Below are 27,364 nucleotides of genomic sequence, written 5' to 3'. Positions count from 1 at the left end.
GTTAGCTGACTGTTTCACACCAACAGACCACAGCAAGTTGTTATTATCTTAAGGATATTTTATGATTGGATAATCGCCAAATCTGGTGGTGCTGAACAATTTTTTGCCGCATTTTGTTTACGTTAGGGCGCCACTGGATGAATCTTACATTTTTTGAAAGCAGGAGACGTGAAAAAAGAGCAATGCCCTAGCGAGACTCGAAACCTTGATCTCTGAAATACGCCCCCAGTGTGCTACCGTTACATCAAGAAGGTGTGTTGGAAGGAGGGAGAAAATGCCTTGTAAGTTTATAGTAGAAAGATTAAAATAAGAATTTATGCTGAATGCAGAAATATAATATGCTAGATGACTAGGTAAAAAGGTTTCGCATTTCAAAGCAGAAAAGCCCAAACGCTTTCTAGAAATTTTAAAATATAGAAGATTTCAACATATCCAATATGATATATGCCTCCCAATTTAATTTTAACCAAATCAGTATATGCAAGTAAACTTATGCATTGTATTTTTATATTAAAAAGTGAAATCTGAGCTTGATTAGCTTTGATTCTCTTTCCTCTTTCAGAATTTTAAATTTTAGATCTGAGAAAGGCACATATACCTTTTTTTTTAATACGTTTACAAATAAAATCTCATTATCCTTACCCTACTCGGGTCAAGAAACAGTTGCATTTGGAACTGAGCCAACTTAAAAACATTTACATGTAATCTATCTCTTGAGTTCCATAATTTAGGTAAAAGCTTATTTCCTTTCAAGTATTTTTATGCATATTCATCTGGCTCTGTTTCTCCTGAGCTGATACAATTCTTTCCGACTCAAGAGATTTGGAATTAAATTTCGCTTATTTCATTCATCTGATAAAAGTATCTGCTGCTTCCATTTACAAAATAGTCTGTTATTTGGATACTATTGTACTGCTGCAGCTGAAATCTAATAAAATACATTCAGATATCTTTGGATTTTCTGCCTTAAAAATGGAAGATTTAAAAACTTGTAATTTTAATTTCTTTCAGGTTTTAATTAGAATGAAAATATATCCGTTGCTTATATTTTCTTTGTTGTTTTATTATAACTGTATTTATGCTAACACATTTAAGCTTTACGATCTCTAATATATGACATTAAATTAAACATTTAAACAAAAATCTTTCTTTCTTTAAATAAATGAACTGCTCATATCCAAATGCTTTGGGAATTAGTTAAATATACAAAAACCTAACAAAATGCAGAATTTATTTTGCGAATTAAAGCGAAATGCTCGTTGGTAATTTATATACACGGTTTAATTAATGAGATAATGAAGTTTAATTTTTTTATGGAAAACTCTGCTTCAACAAATGAATATTCTTTCATTAGAAATGAATGAATATGGGTTTTAAACAGATGTTTGTTTTTAAAAAACAGTACCATGTGTATAGGTTTCTAGCAATAAACTAATTATACGGTGAATTTTTAAAACAAGTTTTATTATTTTAAAGTAAATATACCTCAGTGTGGAATGCTCTTGAAATATTATGCATTCTATTTGACTATTAGACTAAACTAAGTAATTACACAGTGAAATTCAGATCACATTTATACAGACGCTAAGCATTGCTTTGATGGAGAAATTTTAAAAATAGGTTATGAAAACAAAATCTGCTCATAATTAATTAGATTTGTTAAAATTTTATTTGTTCTCAAAAGAAAAATAATATTTTTCTATTTCTTATGAAATAATATTACTAGTGAGTTAGTGCGTTTTTCAGATCACTTTTATTTTGCGCTGTCATCGAAAGCAAAGTAGTTATATATGTAATATGCGTGAGGTAATTAAATACAAGCTTTTTATTTTACTGCAAATTTAAAGCTAAAATTATACATTTGTTAAATAAAACAAATACTAATCATTTCATGAAATTCTATGCTTCATAACTGGTTATTTTGACTGATGACTTGATCGATTACTTTACCAATCAATATTATGAGTACCAATTTTTTGTATTGTTTTTGGAAACTGCTGCAAAAGAATATTTGCATTTCAAACAATAAATTGAAATCGTATATTGCGAATCTTACTCCATCCTGAAAGGATTTCGCATTTTTTCACAGTAAAAGCATTTTGGCCATCGACGATAGATGCTTTACAAAAGCAATGATGCGCCTTTCAAATTAAATTTCCTTAATCGGAAAGTTAGGAATAAACTATAAATGAAACCCGGTGTACGCAATATATATGAAGCATGATCTATAAAACATATATTGATATTTTTTTTTCAATATCAGTAAGGACTAAAACACAACATGAGGGAATTTATGACTGTTTGTATGCATTATTTATTTTAAGAGATAGGTTGGATCCTGGGACCTAAACTGCTTACGTTTCATGCTAAAACAGTAATTAATGTAATACTTATTTTACAGCTGAGCAGCAGTTACGGAAGTAATAATATTTGTAACCTACAGTACATTTCATTTTAGACAGGCGTTTCTTAAAGCTTAGGAGAGAAAGAGCAAATACGAAAACGTTTACACCATGATAATGATCAAATTTAGAAACAAAATGTTTTCTTAGATTAGCTCTTTTACACTGTCACATCTTTTTTTTCAACATAAATTTATTTAATAATCATGTAATATAATAAAATGAACAAATTTTAAATTCAATCTAATAGTATCCTCAGTTTTATATTTTATATTGCCCACCCTTTGTTTGGACCGCCTTGTCTTTCGAAACGATTAAGAGATATTGTTATATTCCTAAATTACGATTAACTAACTGTAAAAGTATTTTATTCGATCTTCATATTACCTTCCTGTAATTTCGTGAAGCGAAAACCAAATGCTAGAAATATCTCGGTGGCCGGGGGAAAACTACACTGGTGTGCAAAAATTAAGGACGAGACGGTTTTTTAAATATAACTTTGTACAAAACACATTTAATACCGTAAGATCCCCAATACGTAAGGACATGAGTAATGTAAGCAACACTTACCAAAAGAGAAATCAGAGGGATAAAAAGAAGCTTTATTGAAAAAGTAGCATGGAGCGCAATGCGATTGAAGGCCGAAACATCCCTGTGATGGGTGTCCAGCAAGAAACATCCGGTCTTTAATAGCGGATGTGATCTCCTCTGACTGCAAGGCAGGTTTCACAGCGTCTGCCCATGCTGAGAATGAGGGTGTCAATGAGTTGTTGAGGCATTGCTGACCATTCGTCTTGCAGCGCCAATCGAAGCTCCGGAATCGTTACTGGTGGTAAGTTACGAGCTGCCAAGAGTCTGCCTAGAAAATCCCATACATGCTCGATGGGATTGAGATCCGGAGATCGTGCCGGCCAATCCATACGTTCAATATCCTCACTCTCTAAGAGCTGTTCGGCAGCTACTGTGCGATGACATGGTGCATTGTCGTCCATGAAAAGGAACTGCGGACCCATAGCGCCTCTAAAAAGACACACATTGGAAAAAGAATCTCGTTACAATAACGGGTCCCGTTGACTGAACCTGCGTCGAAGATGTGAGGGTCTGTACAACTACCAAGCATGATGCCTCCCCAAACGAGAACAACGCCACCTCCATACCTGTCCCTTTCAATGATGTTCGAGGGATGATTGCGACTTCCCCGCTCTCTCCAGATGAATATGCGATGAGAATCGCTACTCAGACTGAATCTGCTCTCATCTGTAAAAAGTACTCGTCCCCATTCATTCATTGACTCTCCAGTTCCGGTGTTCCCGGCACCACAGAGAACGCCTTCTCCGATGGGCAGGCGTTAGAGGTACACACCGTACAGGGCGTCATGCAAACAGACCACCACCGTGCAGTCTTCTGGCCACGGTAAAACGCAATATCGGTCGTCCAGTCGCCTGTGTTGTGTGTCTAGCGATTTCTCCCGCTGTCTGCCGCCTGTTTCTTCTGGCCTGTAAGGCAATATACCGGTCATCTGCGGGTGTGGTTCCTCGTGGACGACCACTACTAAACCCCCGGATAGCTGTTCCTGTAGTTTGAAATTGTCTCCAAAGTCGCGAAACGATGCAGTGAGCAATTCCGAACTCTGCAGCCACACTTGTGACACTGCGGCATTCCTCCAACTTCCCAATGATTCGACCTCGGGTAAAAGCATCCAGATGTCGTCTAACAGATTGATTGTTCGCCATTTCTCGCTGAGGCAGCAACTCGATGTGATTTTAACTGCTATACGGCATGCAATCTCTTTGCCAGAAATACTGATCTTACACCGACAACATGCTTTATACTACTTAGACACTCCCCCATTACGTCTACCTGCATATCTGCGCATGTGCTACCGTACATCACCTTACTTAATCTCCTGATTGGTCTTTCTGTCTGCTCTGCCTCTTCGTTCAGCTGATATGCTAATTTTTCGACTTCGTCCTTAATTTTTGGACAGCAGTGTATATAAGGAGTTTGAGAGCATCTGTTCTCAGTTGTATTTGTTAGCTGATAGGCTCTGCATGAGGTTCGAGTACTATCTTCGGTTGCAGGACAGTTTACATTTCTCCGAGTGACTTGTAGCGAGCCTCTTACTACGACTTCTTTGACAATGCAAAGGCTCACTTCTCACGAACAGAAACGTAAGGGAAATGAGTCAGACATTCCGCTTCTGCTTCGAATCAGTTAAGAATTTATCCAGGCAGTAATTCCTAGAAGGGTTTGCAGAAATGCCGTGTCCATCTTTTCAATCATATCGAAAAAACCGAATCATAAAAATATCATATCTTTTTAATCACATCGAAATTACTAATACCTAAATATATCATGGATATAACTACTGATCAGAATGAATTTTGGTTTTTGATATTGTAGAAAAAACACAAAACAAAATTGAATTAGGAACTCGAATTCAAAATATTTATTTTCAATCCATGTATTTCTGAATTTTCTTTAAAAAGCAATTAAATTCTATCTTATCCAAATACCCAATAAAATACAGTTTTCCATTAAAAAAGTAAATGAAAGGACACATTTAATTTCGTTGATATAAATTTCGAAAAATCAGTTTTTACTCATGGCCAATCATACCTAATAGAATATAGTCTAAAATTTTGAAATTTTGTTTACAGACTTTCCTTTTAATTTGAAAAACAAATTAGATTTAATTTACAAACGATCAGTCGGAAGTGTTAAGGTAAAAATCACCGACAGAAGGCGTATGAGGATATTATTAACATTTTAAAATTTGAGGGTGTTGGAGCTGGAAAGTTCAAGCAAAAGATTAATAATTTTTGCTCAAACTCATACACAGACAATGGCCTCGTACATTTCTGGCTTATGTGTATGTTGGCAATGCTTATGTGTATTTTGGCACTCAAAGTAAATATTCCAGAGAACTGTAGGGGTCATCCGTAGCAAGAAACGCGCAGTTTTAATTTTCCTGGCAGAGAATCTGGAAAGAACGTAGTTTTTTCCTGAATAAGTGGAGTGAATATTTCCAATAAAGTTTCAAACTATCCTTCACCCATTCTGATGAGGTTTTTGTAGCTTTGGATATCCTCGCCCCAAACTTCATCTAAAAGCTGATTGAATGCTCTAATTCATCACGGCGAACTACCCAGTGAGATATCCATTTCCTTTCCTTCTTCTTCTGTTTTGTTTTGTTTTGTTCTTCAGAAATTAATTCGTTGGAAAGCGCTTTGAAAACTTCAAGCATGGCAACAGTCATGTCTGTATCGATTTTGTAAACAAACGGAGTCAAGTTGCCACTCCGCTCTGATTGGTGTAAACAATCTATCAAATTACAGGTCCGTTCACTCGGTTCGAGACGCCGTAGCTAGGGATTCGCTGCAAGTCACTCGGAGAAATGTAAACTCGCATTTAGCTTCCCTTTTTAGGAAGCCTTGCATTTCTTTGTGTTCACAGTGGTTTTAAGTGTAAATACTCATTGTACTCAGTGATATTATGATATATACTCTGTGACAGCGCTGTACGACTATTTTGTGTAACGTTCCAGATCTCTGAAGCATTTCTTTCAATAAAAATAAATGTTATCAAACTGACATCGGATCAGTGTGAATTCAATTTATTACGAAACCGTACGCACGATGTAATATGTACTTATATCTGCAAGATGGCCACAATGCGGCTTACATTCCGCGTGAAGCTCTCGCAGGTATGTATTATAGCTGAAAACCACAAAGACATTAAAGATATGAAATATGCATTCAGTACCATCCAAAATCTCCCAATAACCAAGGTAAAATGACCCCCATTAACTCAGTGTTTTTAAACCAGAAAAAATTTCGAAAACAATAGAAATGCGTAAAAATACTTAAAAAGTAGAAAAGGAACAGGAATACAATTGAAATGTAATTCATCATTATCAAGAGGAGGTAGATCAGATCTCAAATTTTTGTTGTAAATATTTATATATATATATTATTGCCTCGTTCGTATTATTACACGTTTCAGAGATTTACAGTAAAAGTGAAAGAAAAAGTGAGGTTCCTGCAAACATCGTTTAAGTTATTCGAAATAGTTTTGATACATTCGATATATGCGACGTTTTAAAACCAAACTTTATCATATTCCTAAACTACTTCCCTTTCGTGAGATATGAAAGGTGATACAAGCATTTTAAATATCTTAAATCTTATTTAACTGGCTAATGATAAGGTCAACATTAAATACCGCTTAACGGAAGTAAACTCATCAGGTGGCAGCATATTATGCTTAGAAAAAATTACGTTGAATTCCTCTATGGGATTTCAAATTCTTATGTTTTCCTCTTATTTAAATTAAATAACCTAACACCTTAAATTTTCGTCTATATATTAGAGGAAAATATTTTTTTAGATATTTATATACATTCCCTCTCTCTCTATAAATATATATATATATATATATTTTCTATACATTTCTTATAAATATGAAAATATTTTTGATAAATTCATATAACATTTAGTATTTGAAAAACTTATGTAACATTTGTGTAAAAAGAATATTACATTTTCGAAGACTTCTCTTCTAATCCACCCTTGAGATGGCGATACTGTTGCAGCACTCCATACATGATCATCTACCTGTATTCTAAAAAGGATACAAAGAAATGCAAATTAATGCTTGTAGATAAGATAGTTAACATGTTTAAAAGAACTTTACAAGTAACATTCTAGGTCAAGGGCTCTAGCGTTCATGCATTTTCGAAAATCTGCATCAGGAAATCAAGAATTCAATAGATAGGGAAACTGCTGATACACAGAATTTTTAATGAAAAATGACGACCTTTAGGTTTCTTTAAGCTTCACATTTTTATGCTTTCTTCTTTTTATATAATGAAGGAATCAAACTATACATACATCAATGAAATTTGTAAACTGAAAGTTGCTTTTTCAACATAAAATGCAGGATTATTTTTAGAACGGCCTGAGTATGTTACATTAATTTCTTTTGACATATTTGAGATGCAGTTAGATTCGTCGTATAAACGTTACCCCTTTTCTGTCTGTTTAATCGGATAATTAAGTACTAAACGAGAGGAATATCTTTTGTGTGTTTTGGGCTAAAAAGTAAATATTCATTTATTTATTTTTTATTAGTTGAAGTGTTCGTATTTTGAAATTATTTTGCTTTCATTTGGAAAGACCGAAAAATTAAATATTACGCCTTTTTTTCAATAACTTGACTGAAACTTGAAGTTTCACTTATATACTGCTACGTAATGTACGTGAAATACATGATTAGTGTACAAAATATATGAAAGTTATATACTCTAGACATTAAAAGTTTAATACAGAAATTATCATTTGAGTAAACGTACATTTTTATGTCATCGAAAGTCAACAGAATATTTTACCTTTTAGTAACATTCGAAAACAAGACAATTTTACCTTAACATACTAAAAGTGACAAAAAATTGTATTATAGTTTTCAGAATCATAATATTTAAAAAGAAAAATAGCACACATTAAAGTTTTGAAACCATGGCGTTATGTAAAAATAGCACACATTAAAGTTTTGAAACCATGGCGTTATGCATTTATTCTATTGTTTGCGAGTCGTAACTCGCAAACAATAAAATAAATGCAGGAAATATTTTTAAAATATTTCTATCTTTTGAGAAAGATCATCTGAGAACATTACTAGGTCTTACTCCACAATGCAGCAAACGAATTTGCCACTAGAAAGCATTTAGTTTATTCTCAGACAATACGCTGATTCTGACACTGAACGAATATAGGTTGATGAGTTTACCTGAGTTACGAAAACGCATAACAATTTTTCCTGCATGGGGAAATTGGATGTCTTTCGAAATTTCCATCTTCTCCAAGTAGCTGCTTGAAGGAATGATGGAGAACGATTACGAACAACAGTGGTAATGATGACTATTACATGGAAATGCCAGATAGATATCATACAGTGGAAACCATTCCAGGTGAGCTTTGTAGAACAATATGCTCCACATACAGTGGTAAATTATGGACACAAGATTCTGTAAACGTGGATTGTTTGCTCAGCAGTCAGTATACAGGACTCTTTATACATCTTCCTTTCGTAACTAATAACAACGTAGTACTTTAAGGTACTGTCGACTTTTAGCAATATATTCAGTGTAATCAGTAATTCTAGGAATAAATTGGAACATGCTTAGGGCTGAGGAGTTATTTTCTTCCAGGTAGTTATTAGAGTGGATGGAAGAACGGAGCTTTGGCTGTTGAAAATCGGTACTGTTAATGGTTAAAGGATTTGTTAGGAAAATAAGTGATTTGTTATGTTAAGTGAGATAAGTGAGAGTGATATATCAGTGCTCTGGGGCACCTCTGGTCGCCTTTGTTGAATTACCTTGTAGGGTTTATATTTACTTTAACTAACATTTACTTTAAGTTTAAGCTATCTTTCCTGTCAAGCATTTACTTTCCCCTAGAATTGCCAATGCTAGAGTATGTAAATTGTAGTAGAGCGCGCAGTATATTCAAATTTTAGCAGAAGTAAGTTGAGTTTAAAAAGAAGGAAAACAAGATTGTAGATGTGCTTTTTGAATCGCGAACGTGAAGGTTGCTAGGTAGAAATTTAAGAAACGCGCGTTTCGGCCTGTGTGCCTATCTCGGCAGATTTTGTAGGATCTCTCAACTGCACAATTAGTAAGCTCGCTGAATTTCAGCGGTATTGAAGAACGCGGTTAGGTTAGCTTAAGATCTCGAAGACTCGTGGATAGTGATCTCGCTATTTATTCATCCCGTCATTATTGTTCATTTTTACGTTCTGTTTCAGTTAAACCGCCGGTTCGGCGTAGTTTGTGAGCGTCAAGTGGACGCAGCTGTTATTTTAAAACTTGAATAAAAAGGGCTTTAAACCCTTCTTACGTGTCTGTGTAAATTCAAACCTCGTAGCAGTCACTACAATTGCTGACGAGTTGGGGCCACACGATACTACATTGGGGCCCGAACATCTTACGAACTCAGATGGCCGATAATCGGATGGAAGCTCCTGTACAACTCCAACAGCAAGAAATGGCGAACCAGTTAGAAGGGTTTGGATACCTGGTCCAATATATGGGAGCATCTATCACGCCAACCGTCAATTTTGACGGAAAAAATTCGGTGGCGATATTCTTAGAAGGCCTCGAAAATCATTTCCAGTTATATCCTGTGCCTGAAAGGCAAAAAGATTCCATTGCCACGTCTGCACTAAGAGGACAGGCCTCACTATGGGGGAAGAGTATAGAGAAATTTTTATTAGGAGAATTTGGAGGCCAAGAGTATACCTTTCAAAATTTTAAAGCATCACTATTAAAGGCCAAAGTGAAAGACCTAGCAAAGCTAGAAGCCGAACTTTATAGTTTTATCAACGTAATATTGAAGATTTGACGGACTTTATTCTGCGAAACGTTAAGCTGACAGACATGCTGTATGGAAGGAAACCCGACATACAACTAATTGCCGATAAACCCTATAGGGCTAAACCCCACAGGTATGATCAACAGAAAGAACAAATTATTTTGGAACACATTAAAGAAATGCTGCAGAACCAGATAATAACGCCCATAAATAGTGAGTACGCGAGTCCAGTCGTACTATGTAGGAAAAAGAACGATTTCCCTCCTTCAGATAAGAGAGCTTGGATGTTTGCTATCGATTACAGAAAACTCAATAGTATTACTAAATTCCCGGTTTAACGTTTGCCAGTGATTGAGGAAATTATTAGAAAGATTAAGTCTACAAGATATATGACTACGTTGGACTTAACGTCTGGCGCTACTATCAAATAGCTATGAAACCAGAAGATATACAAAAAACTGCGTTTATCAAAAAATCGGGCACTTATGCATTTTTACGCAAGCCCTTTGGGTTGAGTGGGGCCCCGTCAACATTCCAGAGAGCTATGGATTGTTATAAAGCCTGTCCTAAGAAAATCGACTTTAATCTATCTAGATGATATAATTATAACGAGTAGTACGTTGGAACAACATATTAAAGATCTAGAAGAAGTTTTTAAATTATTAAAAGAGGCCGGTCTTACAATTAACGCCTCAAAATGCAAGTTCGCAACTAAAGAACTTAAATAACTGGGTTATAAAGTTTCGCAAAAGGGTATAGAAACTCAAGATTCAAAAATAAAAGCCATCAAGAATTTCCCACCTCCCAATACATCCAAGAAACTTTCTTCTTTCCTTTTCTTATGTTCTTATTATCGGTCGTTCATAAAAGATTTCGCGAATATTGTTAAAACGTTGTTACTAATTAAAAGAAAAAAGTACCTTTACGTGGACAGCTGAAGCAAATACAGCTTTTGAAAAGTTTAAGGTAGCACTCATCAATGCCCCTGTTTTGAAATTCACGGAAGGGGCCGAAAACCTGGAAATTGCAGCCGACGCGTCGGACTATGCCGTAGGTGCGGTTGTCATGCAGAATGGGCATCCTTTGGCATTTTTTAGTAAAATTTTAAATTGTACTCAAAGAAATTATACAGCTACGGAGTGAGAAACATTAGTCGTATTAATGGCTGTACACAAATTTCGAGTTTATTTCGGCAAAGCGCCAGTAACAGTCTTTTCGGATCATACGGCTGTTGGTAGACTTTACTCGGGGAAAAATCTAACGCCCAGGTTAATAAAATGGGCTTTAAAACTTCAAGAGTATAACCTAGTAATTAAATATAAACCGGGTAAGGAAAACAATGTTGCTGACACACTATCTCGTATAAAACTGGACGATGAAGGTAATGAACTCAAATGCGCTGTGCTGACTTCAAAAATTTTAGATTCTAGAGAAACAATTATTGCTGAATTGATGGCTGATCCTGAATTTAGAAGTATCAATGCGTATTTGAAAGACCCCGAAAGATTTGAATACACAGATATCGATTCAATAAGAAGTAGAGCAGAAAACTATGAAATAATAGATAATTTATTATTTTATACGAAAACAACAAACGAAAATTTCGAAAATAAACCAGTCATCCCAGCCTCGCTTCGATTAAGCATTTTGAAGGAATTACACGACGCAAAAACAGCAGGTTATTTGAGGGTCAGAAAGACTTTAAAAAGAGTATGCGAGGCGGTATATTTCCCGCAATTATACAAAATAGTAACTGCGTATGTCAGGTCCTGCAATCAATGTCAGTTAATAAATGATATTAATGACAGCCCGGCCGGGTACTTAAATAGCATTTGCGCTACATTTCCGAATGAAATCTTAGGCATAGATCTTCTTGGTCCCTTTCCCCAGAGCGAGTTAAATAAAAATCATTTTCTTTTAGTAATTGTAGATCACTTTTCAAAATGGACAGAAATTGTTCCACTTAAGAGCGCGTCAGCCAAAACAGTCGCAGATGCATTCTTACACAGATACATTTTAAAATACGGTGCACCGAGTAAAGTCATTAGCGATAACTGTAAACAGTTCGTTAGCCAAATATTTGAAAATATTTTCACTGGAGTTGGCATACGCCATATCAAAATGGTTTCGTATGGACCACAGGCGAACATCGCAGAAAGAGTTAATAAAAATATTGTAAAAATAATTCGAAGCTATGTTAGCACACATCACAAGCGCTGGGATGGCTACATAAATGAGTTAGCTTATGCTTTAAAATCAGCAAATCATGATACTCCTGGAAAAACTCCAGCAGAATTATTTTTAGTACGTAAGTTAATTACGCCACTAGATAAATTATTCTTTGTGCAACAAAGAGAGCAAGAATTTAAACAAAAAGATATACAAAAACTTATTGATCAGGCGATTAAAAGTTGGGATACGGCAAGAAATAGGCAAAAACTTTATTACGATCGAAAACGCCGTGCTGCAGATTTTAAAGTAGGTGATAAAGTGTAAAAGCGGAAACTTTCTTTATCAAGTACCCCAGACAATTTCACTCCAAAATTGGCTTCGAAGTTTGAAGGCCCCTATGTAATACAAGAAATCAAGGGTGTCGTATTATACCTTAAGAACGAAAGAGGAGAAACCTGTAAAGCAAGTCCCGACCAGGTGAAAAATATTATAATCAAAATGATTTCGAAATCCTTAAAAGTTTCTTGCAGGACTCAAGCGCAAAAGAAGTGGAAATTCCAGAATTAACGCCGCCCGCTCCACCACCCAAGAAGCAGAGAGCAGAAGAGAAACCTAGCCCTTCTACAAGTCATCCTAGGGTTCCGAAAAGAAGGAAAGAGAATGGCCAGACTCCAGCATTCAAGAAGTGCAGGAAATCAAAGCCGCCTCGTAAAGAATCTTTGTTAAACAGGAAAAGACCAGGTCCAACATCCCACAGCAGGAAATCAGCATCGAGGAAACCCCTTCCAGGGCCAGATATTCAGAAACAAACAAGGCCGCCTTTCATGAGAAGAAAGAGACAGCAAGAGGAACGAAAAGAGTGCGACCAGCAGAAAAAAAATCAAGGACGAATCCAGATCGGAGGCCGCCAAGACGAGCCGTTCAGGGGCTAAACGGAAAAGACAGGAACCCAAAGACTACCACCCCAAAAGGCCGGCGTACAGAGGGCGAAAAAGGAAAGTGACTATGGAGGAAATTCGAAGGAATCAAAAGAGGAGGTTAACTTCCATGAATTCTGTAACTTGGTATCAATTCTGCCAGAAGTGGATGTCGGAGTTTCAAGCATCGAAAAGTCAAAGATAAGTTAAAATCTTCTATAAATTTGTCTTTTGTTCTGAAATGTTATGTGTAAATACAAAGTTCTATGTGTTGACGGAAGTCAATTTGTCTCGGTTGAGACTTAGTTTTGTTTTACTGTATTTAGCTAAAGCAAAAGCATTATTTTCTTTAAGTGTAGTATCTAAGAACAAGCAGTTCATGTTGGTCGAAAGACTGGTTCTGTTATGTTAAAGCCAAAATTTGGCCGAAGGTAAAATAGCTTCGTATTCTTGTATTAATGGAAAATTTAATTTCAGTGCCGCCAGCTCGGCGAAGAAAGCGTGAAGTAAAATTTTATTTTCTCTTATTCATCTTATTGTAAATTGTAAAAATCATATGTATTAGAATTTTGTAAATTTAGGTAAATACTTGAAAGTTATGTAAATGTAGAATTTAGTCTAGAAGCATAAAATTTTAGATGCTAAATGTAAATGCTCAAAAGAAACGAGTTAAAACTTAAGTGTTAAACAGTAGATAAAATCATGCTTTAGAGCAAAAGCCTGCATGTGAAAAATGAATGAGAGGGAAATTAGAATGAATGTGTTTTTTAGGGTTCTCCACCTACACTTGAATTTAAGAATGTTAAACATAGCTCATCGAGTTTCAGTATGTTGGAATACGGTGTGTCATAATTGGTTGATTGAAATCTAACAAATCACTGTGGTCAGGGGAAGTGTTGAAATACAAAAATATGAAGATTCCCGTTTGACACCACACATGGTGGAGGACCAGGGTAAAGTTAGATTCATGTTTGAATATTTGACTGAATGTGAATTTAAGCAGTTAAATAAGGCAAAGAAAAGGATCGAAAACGAAATGCTTTTGAGTGTTAAGAAAGTGTAGATCATAATGTATTTGGAATATACTGATACGTATTCCTTCCAGATGCTGGAAGGACGAGAAAAAGATTGATTGATGAAGAGCAACAGCAGAAAAGATCCTGTAAGAAGATATAGTATTCTAATCGTCTACAAAAACTATTGAAAAATTTTTGTTAGGGAAAAGTTTGTTTTATGTAAACGGAGCTCTTGAGCCTTAGGTTAGAATATGGAAATTTTAAACAGGTCGTTTCTAGGACCTGCTTCCAAGTTTACAAAATTATGGCAACGGCAAATTTTGGATTTATATTTATTTTAACTAACATTTATTTTCACTTTAAGCTATCTTTCCTGTCAAGCCTTTACTTTCCCCTAGAATTGCCAATGCTAGAGTATGTAAATTGTAGTAGAGCGCGAAGTATATTCAAATTTTAGCAGAAGTAAGTTAAGTTTAAATAGAAGGAAAACGAGATTGTAGGTGTGCTTCTTGAATCGCGAACGTGAAGGTTGCTAGGTAGAAATTTAAGAACCGCGCGTTTCGGTTTGTGTGCCTATCTCGGCAGATTTTGTTGGATCTCTCAACTGCATAATTAGAAAGCTCGCTGAATCTCAGCGGTATTGTAGAACGCGGTTAGGTTATTTCAAGATCTCAGAGCTTCGCAATAGCGATCTCGCTATTTATTCATCCAGTCATTATTTTTCAGTTTTACGTTCTGTTTCAGTTAAACCGCCGGGTCGGCGTAGTTTGTGAGCGTCAAGTGGACGCCTCTGTTATTTTAAAAGTTGAATAAAAAGGGCTTTAAACCCTTCTTATGTGTCTGTGTAAATTCAAACTTCGTAGCAGTCACTACCACAATTGCTGACGAGTTGGGGCCACACTATACTACACCGATAATATTGTTGTCACCAAATATTATCGTACTACATTATATTTAAAGAAATTAAATAATGAAGAATTTACGTGAATGTATGTTTCTTGCATTGTGAAAGACCGACAGTACGACAGAGCCATTACATTTTGAAGAATGCAGTCCTCCACCCAAACATGTGCACCTGAATTTTGAATTTCGAATTTGTTTTATTACCTATTTCATATTTTTTAACGATATTTGTAACTTTAACGAATTTCTGATTAACAAAATCGCCGATTTCAAAGCGAGCAATGGCAACACTGTACGAAAAAAAAAAAAAAAAAAAAAAAACATTTTTATCTCCAGTGCGCGAGACACTCTGTCGGAAATTCTAAAGATATGATGTCTTAAAGTATTTTGTATTGGTGCTGTTGAATAAAATTCTATGTGATTTAAATTCGAAAAACATGATATTTAATAAATAAAGGTAAAACACATAACATTTAAAAAATGCCTCTTTAGGCGTAATACTTTTATCTTTGTTTTTCAGATTTATCTTAGAAAAATATCAGTTCTATCACTTCACTCAACAAAACATACCTTAGGAGCATTCAAATTCATGCGATTTAGAAAAATGCAATCTATTTCAAGAACTTTCAAAGAACTATACATTTGGTTTATTTATTCATTGTAGCAGAATTTGCAATTTAATACAATTTAAATTCGTCCTCTCTGTATTCCAGACAGATGTTAATAAAAGCAATTAAAGCAAAATCGATTATGATAATGTACCAGTCATTATATTAAAACAGTCATGTAGGGACTTCATCAGAATTTTTCACTTTTATTACATTTATGCTTTCGTCAATGATTAATTCTTCACATTATTTGGAATTTATTCTACTGAAATATTATCTGGTGGGCTAAATCCCATTAAAATATGTTGTGATATGTAAAGGTGTTTGAGTATTACATTCCATAGAGCGCCTCCGTAATCTGAAATAGTAAAAAAAAAATAACAAAAAAATTCTATTCTTATATTTAATACTTGTAATTAATTTTTATATCATACTTAAATTGTTATTGCTAGTAATTTAACTCTAGTTACTTCATTTCTCTGTTCTTCACTCTTTCTCTCTCTCTCTATATATATATGTTTTTCTATTATAAATGTTTCTTCCTTGATCTAAACGAAAAGAGATTCAAGAAACGTTTTTTCGCAACTCGGATTTTAAGAAACAATACCCTCAAGGAAATAGCATTAAGATCCCCTATATTTCTTTTACTCTAGTAAACGGAACGTCGGAAGACACTGGCAGAGACATTTCAGAAATTGAACACTATCCAATTCTCTCAAAGTCGACTTGTCTTTCGCCTCTCTTGCTGACTTAATATCACATGATACTAGTGTTCTCCTTTGCAGTTTCTAAATTCCTTAATACAAGTAAATAATCTGCAGAAATTCTTTTCAGTGTAGTTTATTTTCAACTTTCAGCTTATACAATAAGTTTCATTGTTTTTTTTTTTTTTTTTTTTTTCAAACGAAGAAATGTTAAAAGATGACAAAATAAGATGTATAACATAAATTCGAGTAGCAGGGTTTTACTTAAATCCTAGACACATGAAACGAAATTTTGAAAAGTTACAGGGAATAAATATTTTTTGTTATTGTCACAGTAAATCAAAAACTTTTCTCATTAGAACGCTAAGGAGCTTTAATGCGTTAAACTTCTTTTTACTTGTAATACATTTACAACTGATCCTCAATTTATGGTGAACCAGATACGCAACAAAATTGACTATTGATTTTGTCATTTTTTTTTAATTCTGTTTTCAGATTGTACGCTTTCGTTTGGCATGCTATCTTTCGAAGAAGACCGCTGGTTAAGCCAAACAGTCATAAAACAGCCTGTAATATTCTTTGTATTACGTGTTTCGTCACTATATGGTATAAAAGCATAAATATGAAACAAAAAGTGTAGTTGGATATGTTTTTGCAAAGTGAAGAAACAATTACCACAAATTTATACGGCAAAATTCTTCGACTGTCCCAGGCCTTCAAAGAAACCTATAAAATCGTTCCATATATAACGTAAATCTAAAGTGACATTAAAATACATAACGTATGTTAAAGGTACAGTCCCTGAAAATAGAAGTAACATGTGTACAACATAATTACAAGAAATTGGCGGAGCTTAAATTGCAAGGTTAGTTCAAAATGACACAAAATTCTTTGAGAAAGAAATAAGGTGCAAATCTGATAAAAATTCGCAAGTTTTGAAATTAAAATATACTGGTCAATTTTAGTTGTAATTGAGTCAATTTTTTTAGGATTTTACCTTTTCACATATATTATGAGACTGAGTCCAAGTTCGCAGTAAAAGGAGCAGAAAGGGAGCAGTCATTGCCTTATTGAAATTTTCATTTGGGTTTGCATATTCTGGACCTTTTTCTAGTATGAATTGTTTTAGTGTCTCTGGACATTTTTCTCTATTCAATTTATTCATAAATATTTCTGTTAAAAATGAGACGCCCTAATTCATCACGTGTTTCCTCGAAATTTTATTTTAATTTCTTCTTTAGTTCTCAGATTGTATGGTAATGGTATAAATGAGATCAATCTTCACTCACATTCAGTTTAAAATTTTCTCTTCCTTTTATACAATTTATATCCATTGGTTTGTATAACTCATATTATTTCAGAATCGTTTAATAAGAATACTTCCATATGTTTAAATAAGAAGCGACTTTTGAAACCTGTCTTACATATCCAAAGTATATTAAGTTTAAGGATATGTTGCTCACACGGGAAGTGATTTGTGAATCTGATTGTCATACTGAAGGACCCGCGTTCGAATCCCGGAGAAAGCATGGGTGTAAATTGTCTGTCTTTTCATAGGAGGTAAAGGTGACCGCCTGTTAGGTGCCTCCAAAATGATCTCCGCTTCTGTCATTAATAGCTATCAAAACCTAAAATGGTTAATGCCTGCCGAAAAAAAGCCTGTGAGGAAATAACTAGGCATCTGACTTTTTAGAAAGACAGACTTAAATTCCATTGCGGATTTTCGTTAGATAACGTTTACTTTCAATTTCGCGAAGTTTCGTTATTACTGAAAAGTTAGGTTCTTTTTTTTTTTTTTTTCAGCCATAAATTTTTTCAAGACATCATTTAATACTTTGGTTAAATAAACAACAAAGTGCAGACATTTTTCATTGGCAGATTAAAAAATTTTTTATATTTGATTTTATGGAGATTTTCGAATATATATTTATATAGATATAAGCATTTATATAAATATAAATGAAATAATTCTATTACACATTTAATTAAAAAGTAAAGATTTTATTTTAATGCCCTTAACTTTATAATTTTATTCTCAAACGAGAACTGCTTAAAAGCTTGTATTGCTTAGTAACAGTTTATTAATTTAGACTTCCAAAGTACTTGCCTGAAATACTGAGTGATGTTTTAAGTAATTTTCCTAAGAATCATTGCGTTAATGTACGATAGCTTCTGAGTTTTAAAATTGAGATCTATGGTAGTGTTTCATTTAAAAATGATTTTTAAATATTTTACCATACAAAGATATTTTCACCCTTACGATTATCTGTGCATTTTCAAGAGTTAAGTCACCTATGCCCATTTTCAATAATAAATATTAACAAACTTCCTATTTAAATGCGTTCTCACTATTAATTACCAATGAAATCCCATTCGCAATTTATGAGAAAAAATAATCATTATTATGAAAAAATAAACTTTATTAGAATTTTTATATGCATATTAATATATAGCATATAAACATTCTAAAGCTGTATATTAATATGTATTCCTTCTTAAGTTAGAAGTCTATGTTTTTCTATGATATTAAATTGCATTTTCTTCTTTTTATTAATATGAATATATATACACATATATATATATGTGTATATATATTCCTATGGATTGTTTATGAGTACTGGTCATATAATCTTGTCAAAGCGCTTATAATTTTAAAAATGTAAGAATTTTATATAAATATTTCTTATTACTAAGTACATCATTTTACGGATGGTCCCCAACTATCACTCAAAGGAAACACAGCCACCATATGTCGTAAGCGAAACTCCCATGCATTGAAAAACTGAGAACATAAATATAGGTTCTGGCTTCATTGCAATATGATAAAGTAATTGAAAATGGCAGCTACTCACAAAAGTGTGGCTGAGAATTGGACGGACTGTCATATCTGATTTGCCAATCGAACGCTGGTCAGTGGCGTCAGGATGACAGAACCAAGGAGAAGAGCATAGAAATCCAGAAACCCCATGCGAATTGGTCCCAGGTGGTTGCTGAAGCGGCTGCAGGAGAAGTGTTCAAGTCGTGCTGCATCGCTGCTCGCTTCTCCCCTGAAAGAAAATAATCTCAAAGTTATTATTAGATGCGTCACAAATTTTAGCTCCAGAAACATTGCGCATAATGGAATAAGGAAAATGCGCATAATATGTATTTACTGCTAATGGTATTTATTCAGTGCACAAATTTCAGTTCATGTTAAATAATACTGTAATACTATTAAATAATACTGTAAACTGACTGTAATAAATGGCAATAGTATTCATAAACAGAAACTTATATACAGATCAATCAAGAAATTGTTATATATATATATGCATATATATATATATACGAGTAAAACATCGATTTATTCGAACAACGGTTTTTATTACGTAATGCTGAAAGAAAATCACATCAGTACTTAATACCCAATTAAAACGATTGCGCACAGTTCTCAGCTCGAAATGTTTGTAGTAATATTAAAAGTATTGCTAAAGTAGTGAAAGAACAATATAACAAACAAACAAAAAACTGAAAGAATTTAGATTTTAACGGTCCCTCCAAAGATTTTATTTAAGGGTTTTTTGAGCTTGCAGTCTACCAGCCTGTTGCTGCACTCATTCCTTCTTATTACGCATCGTTTTATTCGAACTTACGCTATAGCGTAATTCTTTTGAATTGCATATATGCAATTCAAAAGAAAAATCTCAAAAGTTTTGAAAAATCTCAAATGTTTTAATAACAGCATATGATTAGAATGCTCAATGCAATATTTAGTGTTGGCATACACTTTTCTATTTTTTTTTTTTTTTTCAGTTCATCATATATGTTTAGTTTTCTTAACAATATTAGTTTGATTGCGATATTTTTGTGTGCGTCTATTATTAACTTTTTAAGTGCTAACTTTATTTAATAATTATCACATTCTTCGCACTTAGCCTCATAAATTTCAATTCAACAGCAAAATCCTAAAATATTTAAAAACAGTATGAATTTACAATTTCCAATAGACAAGTGTCGCACGCTGGAGATACATGTTCCATCCCGTTAAATATTGCCCCTTCTCGCTTTCTAAATTCTTTCAAATATGAAAGAAATTTTTTTTTTTAAATCTGAAATGTTTCAGATTCTAAATTACGTCCAAAGAGGCGTTTTTTTAACGTTTTGTGTGCTACCTTTATTTATTAAATATCATGTCATTCGCACTTAAACCATAAAATTCATTTCAACAGCAATATCGCAAAATAATTCAAAAATGAGCATATTTTTAGAATTTCCGATACAAACGGTCTCTTGCGGTGTAGATAAAACTGTTTTTTTCGTACAGTATTGCCATCCCTCCCTTTGAAATCGTTGAGTGTTTTTAATCAAAAATTCTTTAATGTCTGAAGAAGTATGAATTAAATAATAAAACAAATTCCAAATTCGAAATTAGGGCTTCCAGATGCCCATATTCGCTGGAGGATTACGTTATTCAAAATTTGATGGCTCTAGGTACCGTTGTTTTATCGTAATGCGAGAAAAATATATGCATTTGTGTAGATTCTTCATTATTTAATTTCTTCAACTATAATACAGGTCTGTAATAACTGGAGGCAACAGTTTGAAAAGTGAATCGACGCAACATGCGAAAACGAAATTAATAGGCCTTCTGGGCTAACGCCCTTTGGGCTAAGAAAAATGTAACGTCATTCCATGAAAATACTAAACATGTTTAATTACATAGATCATGAATTAAATGCATTTTTATTATTTAAATAATTCCAGTTGCAAAGTAAGGAAGGAATAGTGTTAAGAACCGCACCTATTACTTTCAAACACTTAAGGTTTTAATCCTCAACAGACCGATTAAGATTTAAAGATAAATAGCTTTCATTAGGGCAAATGGCATCAGACTCGAATGAAAAGTTAAATGACGCATTTATAGCGAATCAGCACAAAATCCCATTTGAAGAATAATAGAACATTTGAATTAAAAGTATCTGACTAATATTAAATGAGAATGGTACTGATAAACAGACATGTTTATGTGGCAGATCATTCAGCAAGTAGATATATATATATATATATATACGATTAAAACATCGGTTTATCCAAACAGCTTTGTTTATTATGAAAGTGTTGGAAAAAACGTACATGAAAACACCTAGTAAAAACTTCAAACCAGTACTTTAAAGGAAAACCCAAGTTATATGTTGTCAATTCGAACGTATGTATTAAGCTAAAACGTTAAATTATATTATATGTTTCAAAAATAAGAACAGTTCACATATTTTTTTATTTATGAAATTAGAAAAAAATATAAAATTGCCTTTAACTGCATATTTAAGCATTTTATTTTAAAAGCATATATATTGCTCTGGGATAAAATGATCATTCAGCATTTCCTTTATTTTTACAATTTATTCATAAAATTAACGATAATTTTTGGGGAACATTTTCCCAAACTCTCAGTAAAATGGCCATAAGATTGGCGCAAGAAATATCATGCTTACGTTTAAAAGAATAGAAATGTATATACTCTATAACATGCAACAATCACTTTACTCTGTCTGTACAGAGATACCGAAATTTTAAACGTGAAGTAAAATGTAATATTTTATCTTAAAATTTTGCGTTTTAGTGCTTAATATAAGTAATCACAGCATTAATTTCTACAGTCAGTAAAATTAAACAGTTCAAGTGCATCATAAACAAACATACAGAAGCAAATTCTTTATTCAAATGTTCTAAACCTACGTTAGCTGCTGCAAATATGCATGTCTTCATAAACCAGTTATAGTCACTCTACGAGTTCACTAAATTTCATTTACACAGAATTTAAACAAGGGAGGCTACTTATGAAAACTGTAAGCGTTTTAAGTGATTATGTACAGGTCATCTTCGGGAAAAATTGAAAACAAGCCATCTTTAGATGTAAAGTAGTTAGGAATTCAGATGTAACTAAAGCGGGATAGATATTAATGTTTTAAAATTAAATAATTATCTAATATACTTTTTGAAGGCGGGCAGTAGCCATTTTAGGCTTTCGCTACTACTAAGGCCAGAATCAGTGGCCATTGTATTATTTATGCATCATAGAAGCGTTCACCATTACTTCCTAAAGAGGAACAGATAATTTACATCTACGCCTCCTCTGGGATTCGAACCCTGGCCCTTCGATACAGCAATCAGATTCACTAACCACTTCCATCTAGCAGCTATTCTGTAATATGTTATGTCTCAGAGTACCCAGAATAGGACATATAATAATGTTTTTGAACGGAATAATTGTTCATTAAAACATTTCTCAAAGTATTCTTAAATTAGAGATTTAATAATATTAAATTTAATTTAACTAACCTTTAAAAGCTAATTATTACACAAATGCAAATATCGTGTTCGTGACATGAACAGGTAATATATTAATGATCTCTTTATAGTGAGTATGCAGTAAATTATTGAGATTTAAGATAGAACATTTTCAAGCAATATCAAAAATATATTTCTTACGTTTCAATATATTTATGTTTTAGATTTGAATTAAACTTACGATTTTACCCCCCTTTTTCTTTTCTTTTTTACCTTTTTTGAGCTATTAATATATTAAATATTGGCTGTGTTATGCATTTGAAATATTTCACGACATATAGAGTCTTGAAAATTGTGTTAAGAAGCTAGTAAAGATTACAGCAACGAAACTTGATATACGCCCCATTGCCAGCCAAACATGATTTATGACTTGAGATCATAGAAGGTAATAGCCATGTGCGAGAGAAGTTTGATGCTACGGATTATTCATCATTTTTTAAACTAGAAAATTCTTCAAAACTAACTCTTCATTTATTTTAAAATATTTATCTAAACTTTAGGTTAGATTAGGTACTTTATTACGATAAAGCACTCGAGTATTTGGTGCTTCTTTAATCTGAAATATTTCATTTAGATATCCTAGTAAATGCTTTTTTTACTAAATACTATGCTCAAATAAATTGGTATTGCTTTCTAGTTATATACTAGATTAGCTTAGTGTTCATGATGCATCATGTTGATCATCTACAGTTTTATACCTTACTTTAGGTTTGTAAATATAGGTAAATAAATATAATTTCTTCCGTTAGGTAATTTCTTTGCAAATGTTATAAATATCCATTGCATGTATGAAACTCTGCTATTTCTTCAGTTTATTTCGTTAAAGCAATTTCTCTTTTGGAAAAAATTACTGTTAAGTCATGTTCTTAAAGTAATGCAAAAAATGTTTTGTGAGTCTTCTGATAAGCATGTTACAAGATGCATTCAAATTTTGAAATTTGAATACATAAAAAATGTGTTTTTCAAATGAAATATGTGAAATAAAGTTCTGAAAATGAAGTTTTGAAAAAACGATAACGGTTGAAGGCATGCGAACGTGGTGTACCTCTATTTTTAACTTAAACAAACTAAATTCTTGAATCTGTTTCCCTTTAAATTCAGATTTAAAACTTATTTTCATAAAAAAACTTTATTATTACGTAATAGTTATTTCTTGCTAATATGAACAATCCGAAAGATTAATATTAAAAAATATTTTAGGATTTAGATTTGAGAAAACGCATTCTATGTTTTATTCTTATTAATGCAAGGTGTGACACAAAAAAACGAGACTGGTCCTGTGCTTATAAAGCCAGTTCTCCACCACCTTTAAAGTAGTTACCACCTTCAAAGTAGTTTCCTTCAGCATTCAGACACTTCTGCATTCGGTGCTGTCATTGCTGTTAACAGATCTGGAACGAGGTTTTTTGAAGACCCTTCAGAAGATTCTTCATTTTTGCCTGAACCTCTTCAACTGAAGTGAAATAGGTTGCCTTTAAGCAAGATTTAACTTAAGGAAATAAAAAAAAAGAGTTGCAAGGAGTTACATCAGGTGGATAAGTAGGATGGACCATCACAGTAACGTTTTTGCTGGTCAGAAACTGCTTGACAGATAGGGCCGTGTGAACGGGTGCATTGTGCTAGTACAACAGTCATCTATAACTCCCCAACTGTGACCTTTTTTCCCCTAACGTTTTCACGAAGTCTTTTTAGTATTTCAATGTAGTAGTATTGATTAATAGTTTGACCATTAGGAACACGTTCATCATCTTCCACACTGTCCCTACCCACTGAAAACCGCTTATGCATTCAAACACACGTGCATAAGATAACGTTTCATCTCTATAAGCCTCGGTAAATATTTGAAATGCTTCCTCCATGACTGATTTCTTAAGTTTCACAAGGAACTTGATATTGATTCGCTGTTCAACTTTTATATTAGACACTTTTACGGCCGAATGCAGTTTCACGTGTTCACTCAATGACGTAGTACTACTCCACTAGCGTGGTCGGTTAAGTCGCATGGATAGAGGAGGTGTGTGGCATGACGTCACCAAAACAGTTGTTGCCAACTCCACTCTCTTTTCAAGCTACACACTTAGTCTCTTTTTTTTTTGCCACACATCGTATAACGAAATGTCAATCTGAAAATTTGTACAATAAAAAAATATAATCTTTCAACTATATTTTTAAAATATTAAACTCATGTCAATGTTGTTCCGTTTAAAGACGGTCCATAAGAACCGATTAGTATTAAAAATCGCATGCTACGTATTAAAAATCTAAGGCATTAAAAAATCTCATGCTACAATCGCATGTTATAAATCAGATAAATTAAGATTTAATGATTTTCATTCTTTGGATGTAATGATTATATTTACATTAGAAATTAGCAATGACGCCTTGTGCTTTAAAAAACCTGAAATATATTGAGTTCTCCTCTGATTTTCATTGCACATTTTAGTACTCTTGATTTTCTCTGCAATGATCTTTTGTTACAAAGACTGTTCTATTGTAACTAAAGATAAACTGTCCTCAAATGAAGGTTATATATTTAAAATGTAATAAATATATATAAGAAAATATATTTATCCGACTTTCTGTATAGCGACCAGTTGGCATAATATCCTTTTCCTCCGGAATGCGACGGGATTCTTACAAGAATAGGCCGTTAAAATGAGCAATGAAAGTTTCAATCTTCACTTTGCACCACTGCTCTAAAACATTTAAGCTTTAATTTTCAAGGAGTGGGTTACAAAGAAAATAAATTCCAAGAATAATGACCTAATTTATATACACGGTTCTGTGAAATACTAAACTTTATTTAACTGCGTTACTTTTGACTTTATAATAAACTTTTGTTAACTAAACGATGCATGTCAAAAATGAACAAACATGATATATCATCATAAAATGCCTCTGTTGGAACTTAAGAAAAAACTGTTTCGGTAAAATACCTCGTTCGAAAAAGCTAAATGCTGATTAATCGAATAAATTCATGAAGATCGCTTATTTTGTATCTGCGATAAATTATTCTTTCTGAAGAAAAGAGCAATTGCTTTAAAAACAAACACATATCGTTCAGAAAACAGAACTTTGGAGAATCTCAAAGTTATTCCTGAAAAAAATTTGCATTACTTCTAGAAATATGTACGAATATTCAATATATTCATATTTACTTATTTACTACTGTACATAAAGCTAAAAGGGAATTCTGTGGGGGCGCTTTGCCTGGGAAACGAAATAATATATTTCTAAACCGTTGACACATCCATTATTTATAACAGGTCATAAATACGTAGCTCTGCCTTTTTCAAACTGGAAATTCCAATTTTTAACGTTCCTGGATAAAGATGCGGAGGGAAAAAATTAGTTGCATAAAAAGCGGGTAAGCGCTAGACCTGAATAATTGAGTAACGCAAAGAAGCAGTTTTGAAACCATAAAAGTACAAAAATGAGATTTACGCCCACCTATTTTTTTCTGCAATCATGCTTCCAGAATATTCTTTGCAGAAGGAAGGGCGATTTTTAGACTTATATATTGGGAAGTTATTTGTTTAGTAAGTAATGAAATATTACGATCTAAATGATTTATGCTGCTTAAGAAATTGTTGCGGCTTAATTGATGAAATGAATAAGGTAATGAGTTTTTGAAAAGTGGGAATAAATTTATAAAGCTTACAGTCAAGATATAAGCTATCGTGCCCAATAATACTTTGATAATGCATCCGTAACTTCCGCTATGTGTATTTAAAGACAAAGAAGTGTTTTAAAATTAAAGAAATAATCAGATTGTAGTGTTCTATACTTGTGCGAAGCCAGACTAGATCTTAGTATTGTAAAATACGGCAGCCTAAACAATCTTGAGTCTTTTTCTCGAGGCAGCTCCGTAAACGAAAAGAGAAGTATGGCTCGCGAACTAAACCATTAGCTCATGATTTATGCAAAGTTTTGTTGATTTATTGCTTTATAATTTATCGATAACTTAAATGGATTTACATTTTGATGATGATTTACCTAAAAAAAAATCAAAGTCCTTTTTGTCACTTACGAAGAAGAGAGAGAAAGTACTCGAAATGTAAGGTGAACTTATTGATTGCTAATTCAAGTAATGTTGTTAATGCAATACTGTATATAGCATTTGTTGTTTCAAATTTACTGTATTTACTTTTAATGTAATAATGCCACCTTACCTATATGTTGCAATATTCTGTATTATCCATGGTTACGTTTAAATGTTGAAGGCACTCACAGTTAGAGAGATACTATTGTATCCCCTCCCACATACATGCCAATGTAAAATGCAATACACTAGTGTAAATTGTAAGTTTAATAATTGAAAAGTAATACAGATAACTGACAGGCGACACTCTTCTTTAGAAGAGAAATATTTTGCAAGTTGTCACAGAAAGAGTATCTTTAAAATACATTTTCCTTTTGAAGAAAATCATACAATCTGGCTACTCACGCTAGAGTTCATAAGGTATTTTCTCCCTCTTTTTCGTATGCCTTTGTGGTGCATTTGGAAGCATACTTGACACGTATTCTAGAAGTAAAGAGTTCGAGTCCCAACGAGGGCATTACACATTTGTCACATCCCCAGCGTCAAAAATTCCTAATGAGTCTACAAATTGCACCCAGACTATGAGGTGGTAGACAATAATTTGTCACCACCATGATTTGGAGATTGGGTCCCCTAATCCTCAGTCGCCCATTAAAAGGGGAAGTATATAAGGTATTTTCTTCCTCCTTTCCGCATGCCATCGTGGTGTGATTTGAAAGGACACTCGAAGCGTATTCGAGAGATTCACTGTTCGAGTGAGGGAACTGCACATTTTCCAATTTTCCAGCTTCAAAAATTCCTGATGACTCTATAAATTTCAAATTTACATCAGTTGGAAAACGCCTCTATTTTTCTCTAAATTTTGCAAAGTTGTGTATATTGGTGGCATTTATGCAAATTTAC

General features: G+C 33.3%; 1 protein-coding gene across 1 annotated transcript in view; it reads right to left on the bottom strand.

Annotated features, from left to right (window-relative positions):
* The window catches only part of LOC118195367 (zwei Ig domain protein zig-8-like), a 550,410-nt gene that overhangs the window by 1,966 nt on the left and 521,080 nt on the right, over nt 1-27,364 (bottom strand). The window contains exons 5-6 of the mRNA XM_085818895.1: nt 18,945-19,139; nt 6,944-7,025 (exon numbers count right to left, since the gene is read on the bottom strand). Of these exons, the coding sequence (XP_085675021.1) occupies nt 19,012-19,139 (128 nt within the window). The 3' untranslated portion in view covers nt 6,944-7,025; nt 18,945-19,011. The remainder of the gene's footprint in view (nt 1-6,943; nt 7,026-18,944; nt 19,140-27,364) is intronic.

The sequence above is a fragment of the Stegodyphus dumicola genome, chromosome 6, assembly GCF_044657685.1.
Source record: "Stegodyphus dumicola isolate Sdum_Otavi_A_Nest chromosome 6, ASM4465768v1".
Taxonomy (NCBI): Eukaryota; Metazoa; Arthropoda; class Arachnida; order Araneae; family Eresidae; genus Stegodyphus; species Stegodyphus dumicola.
Note: the sequence above shows the minus strand (reverse complement) of the source record. Positions and strands in the feature narration are given on the sequence as shown.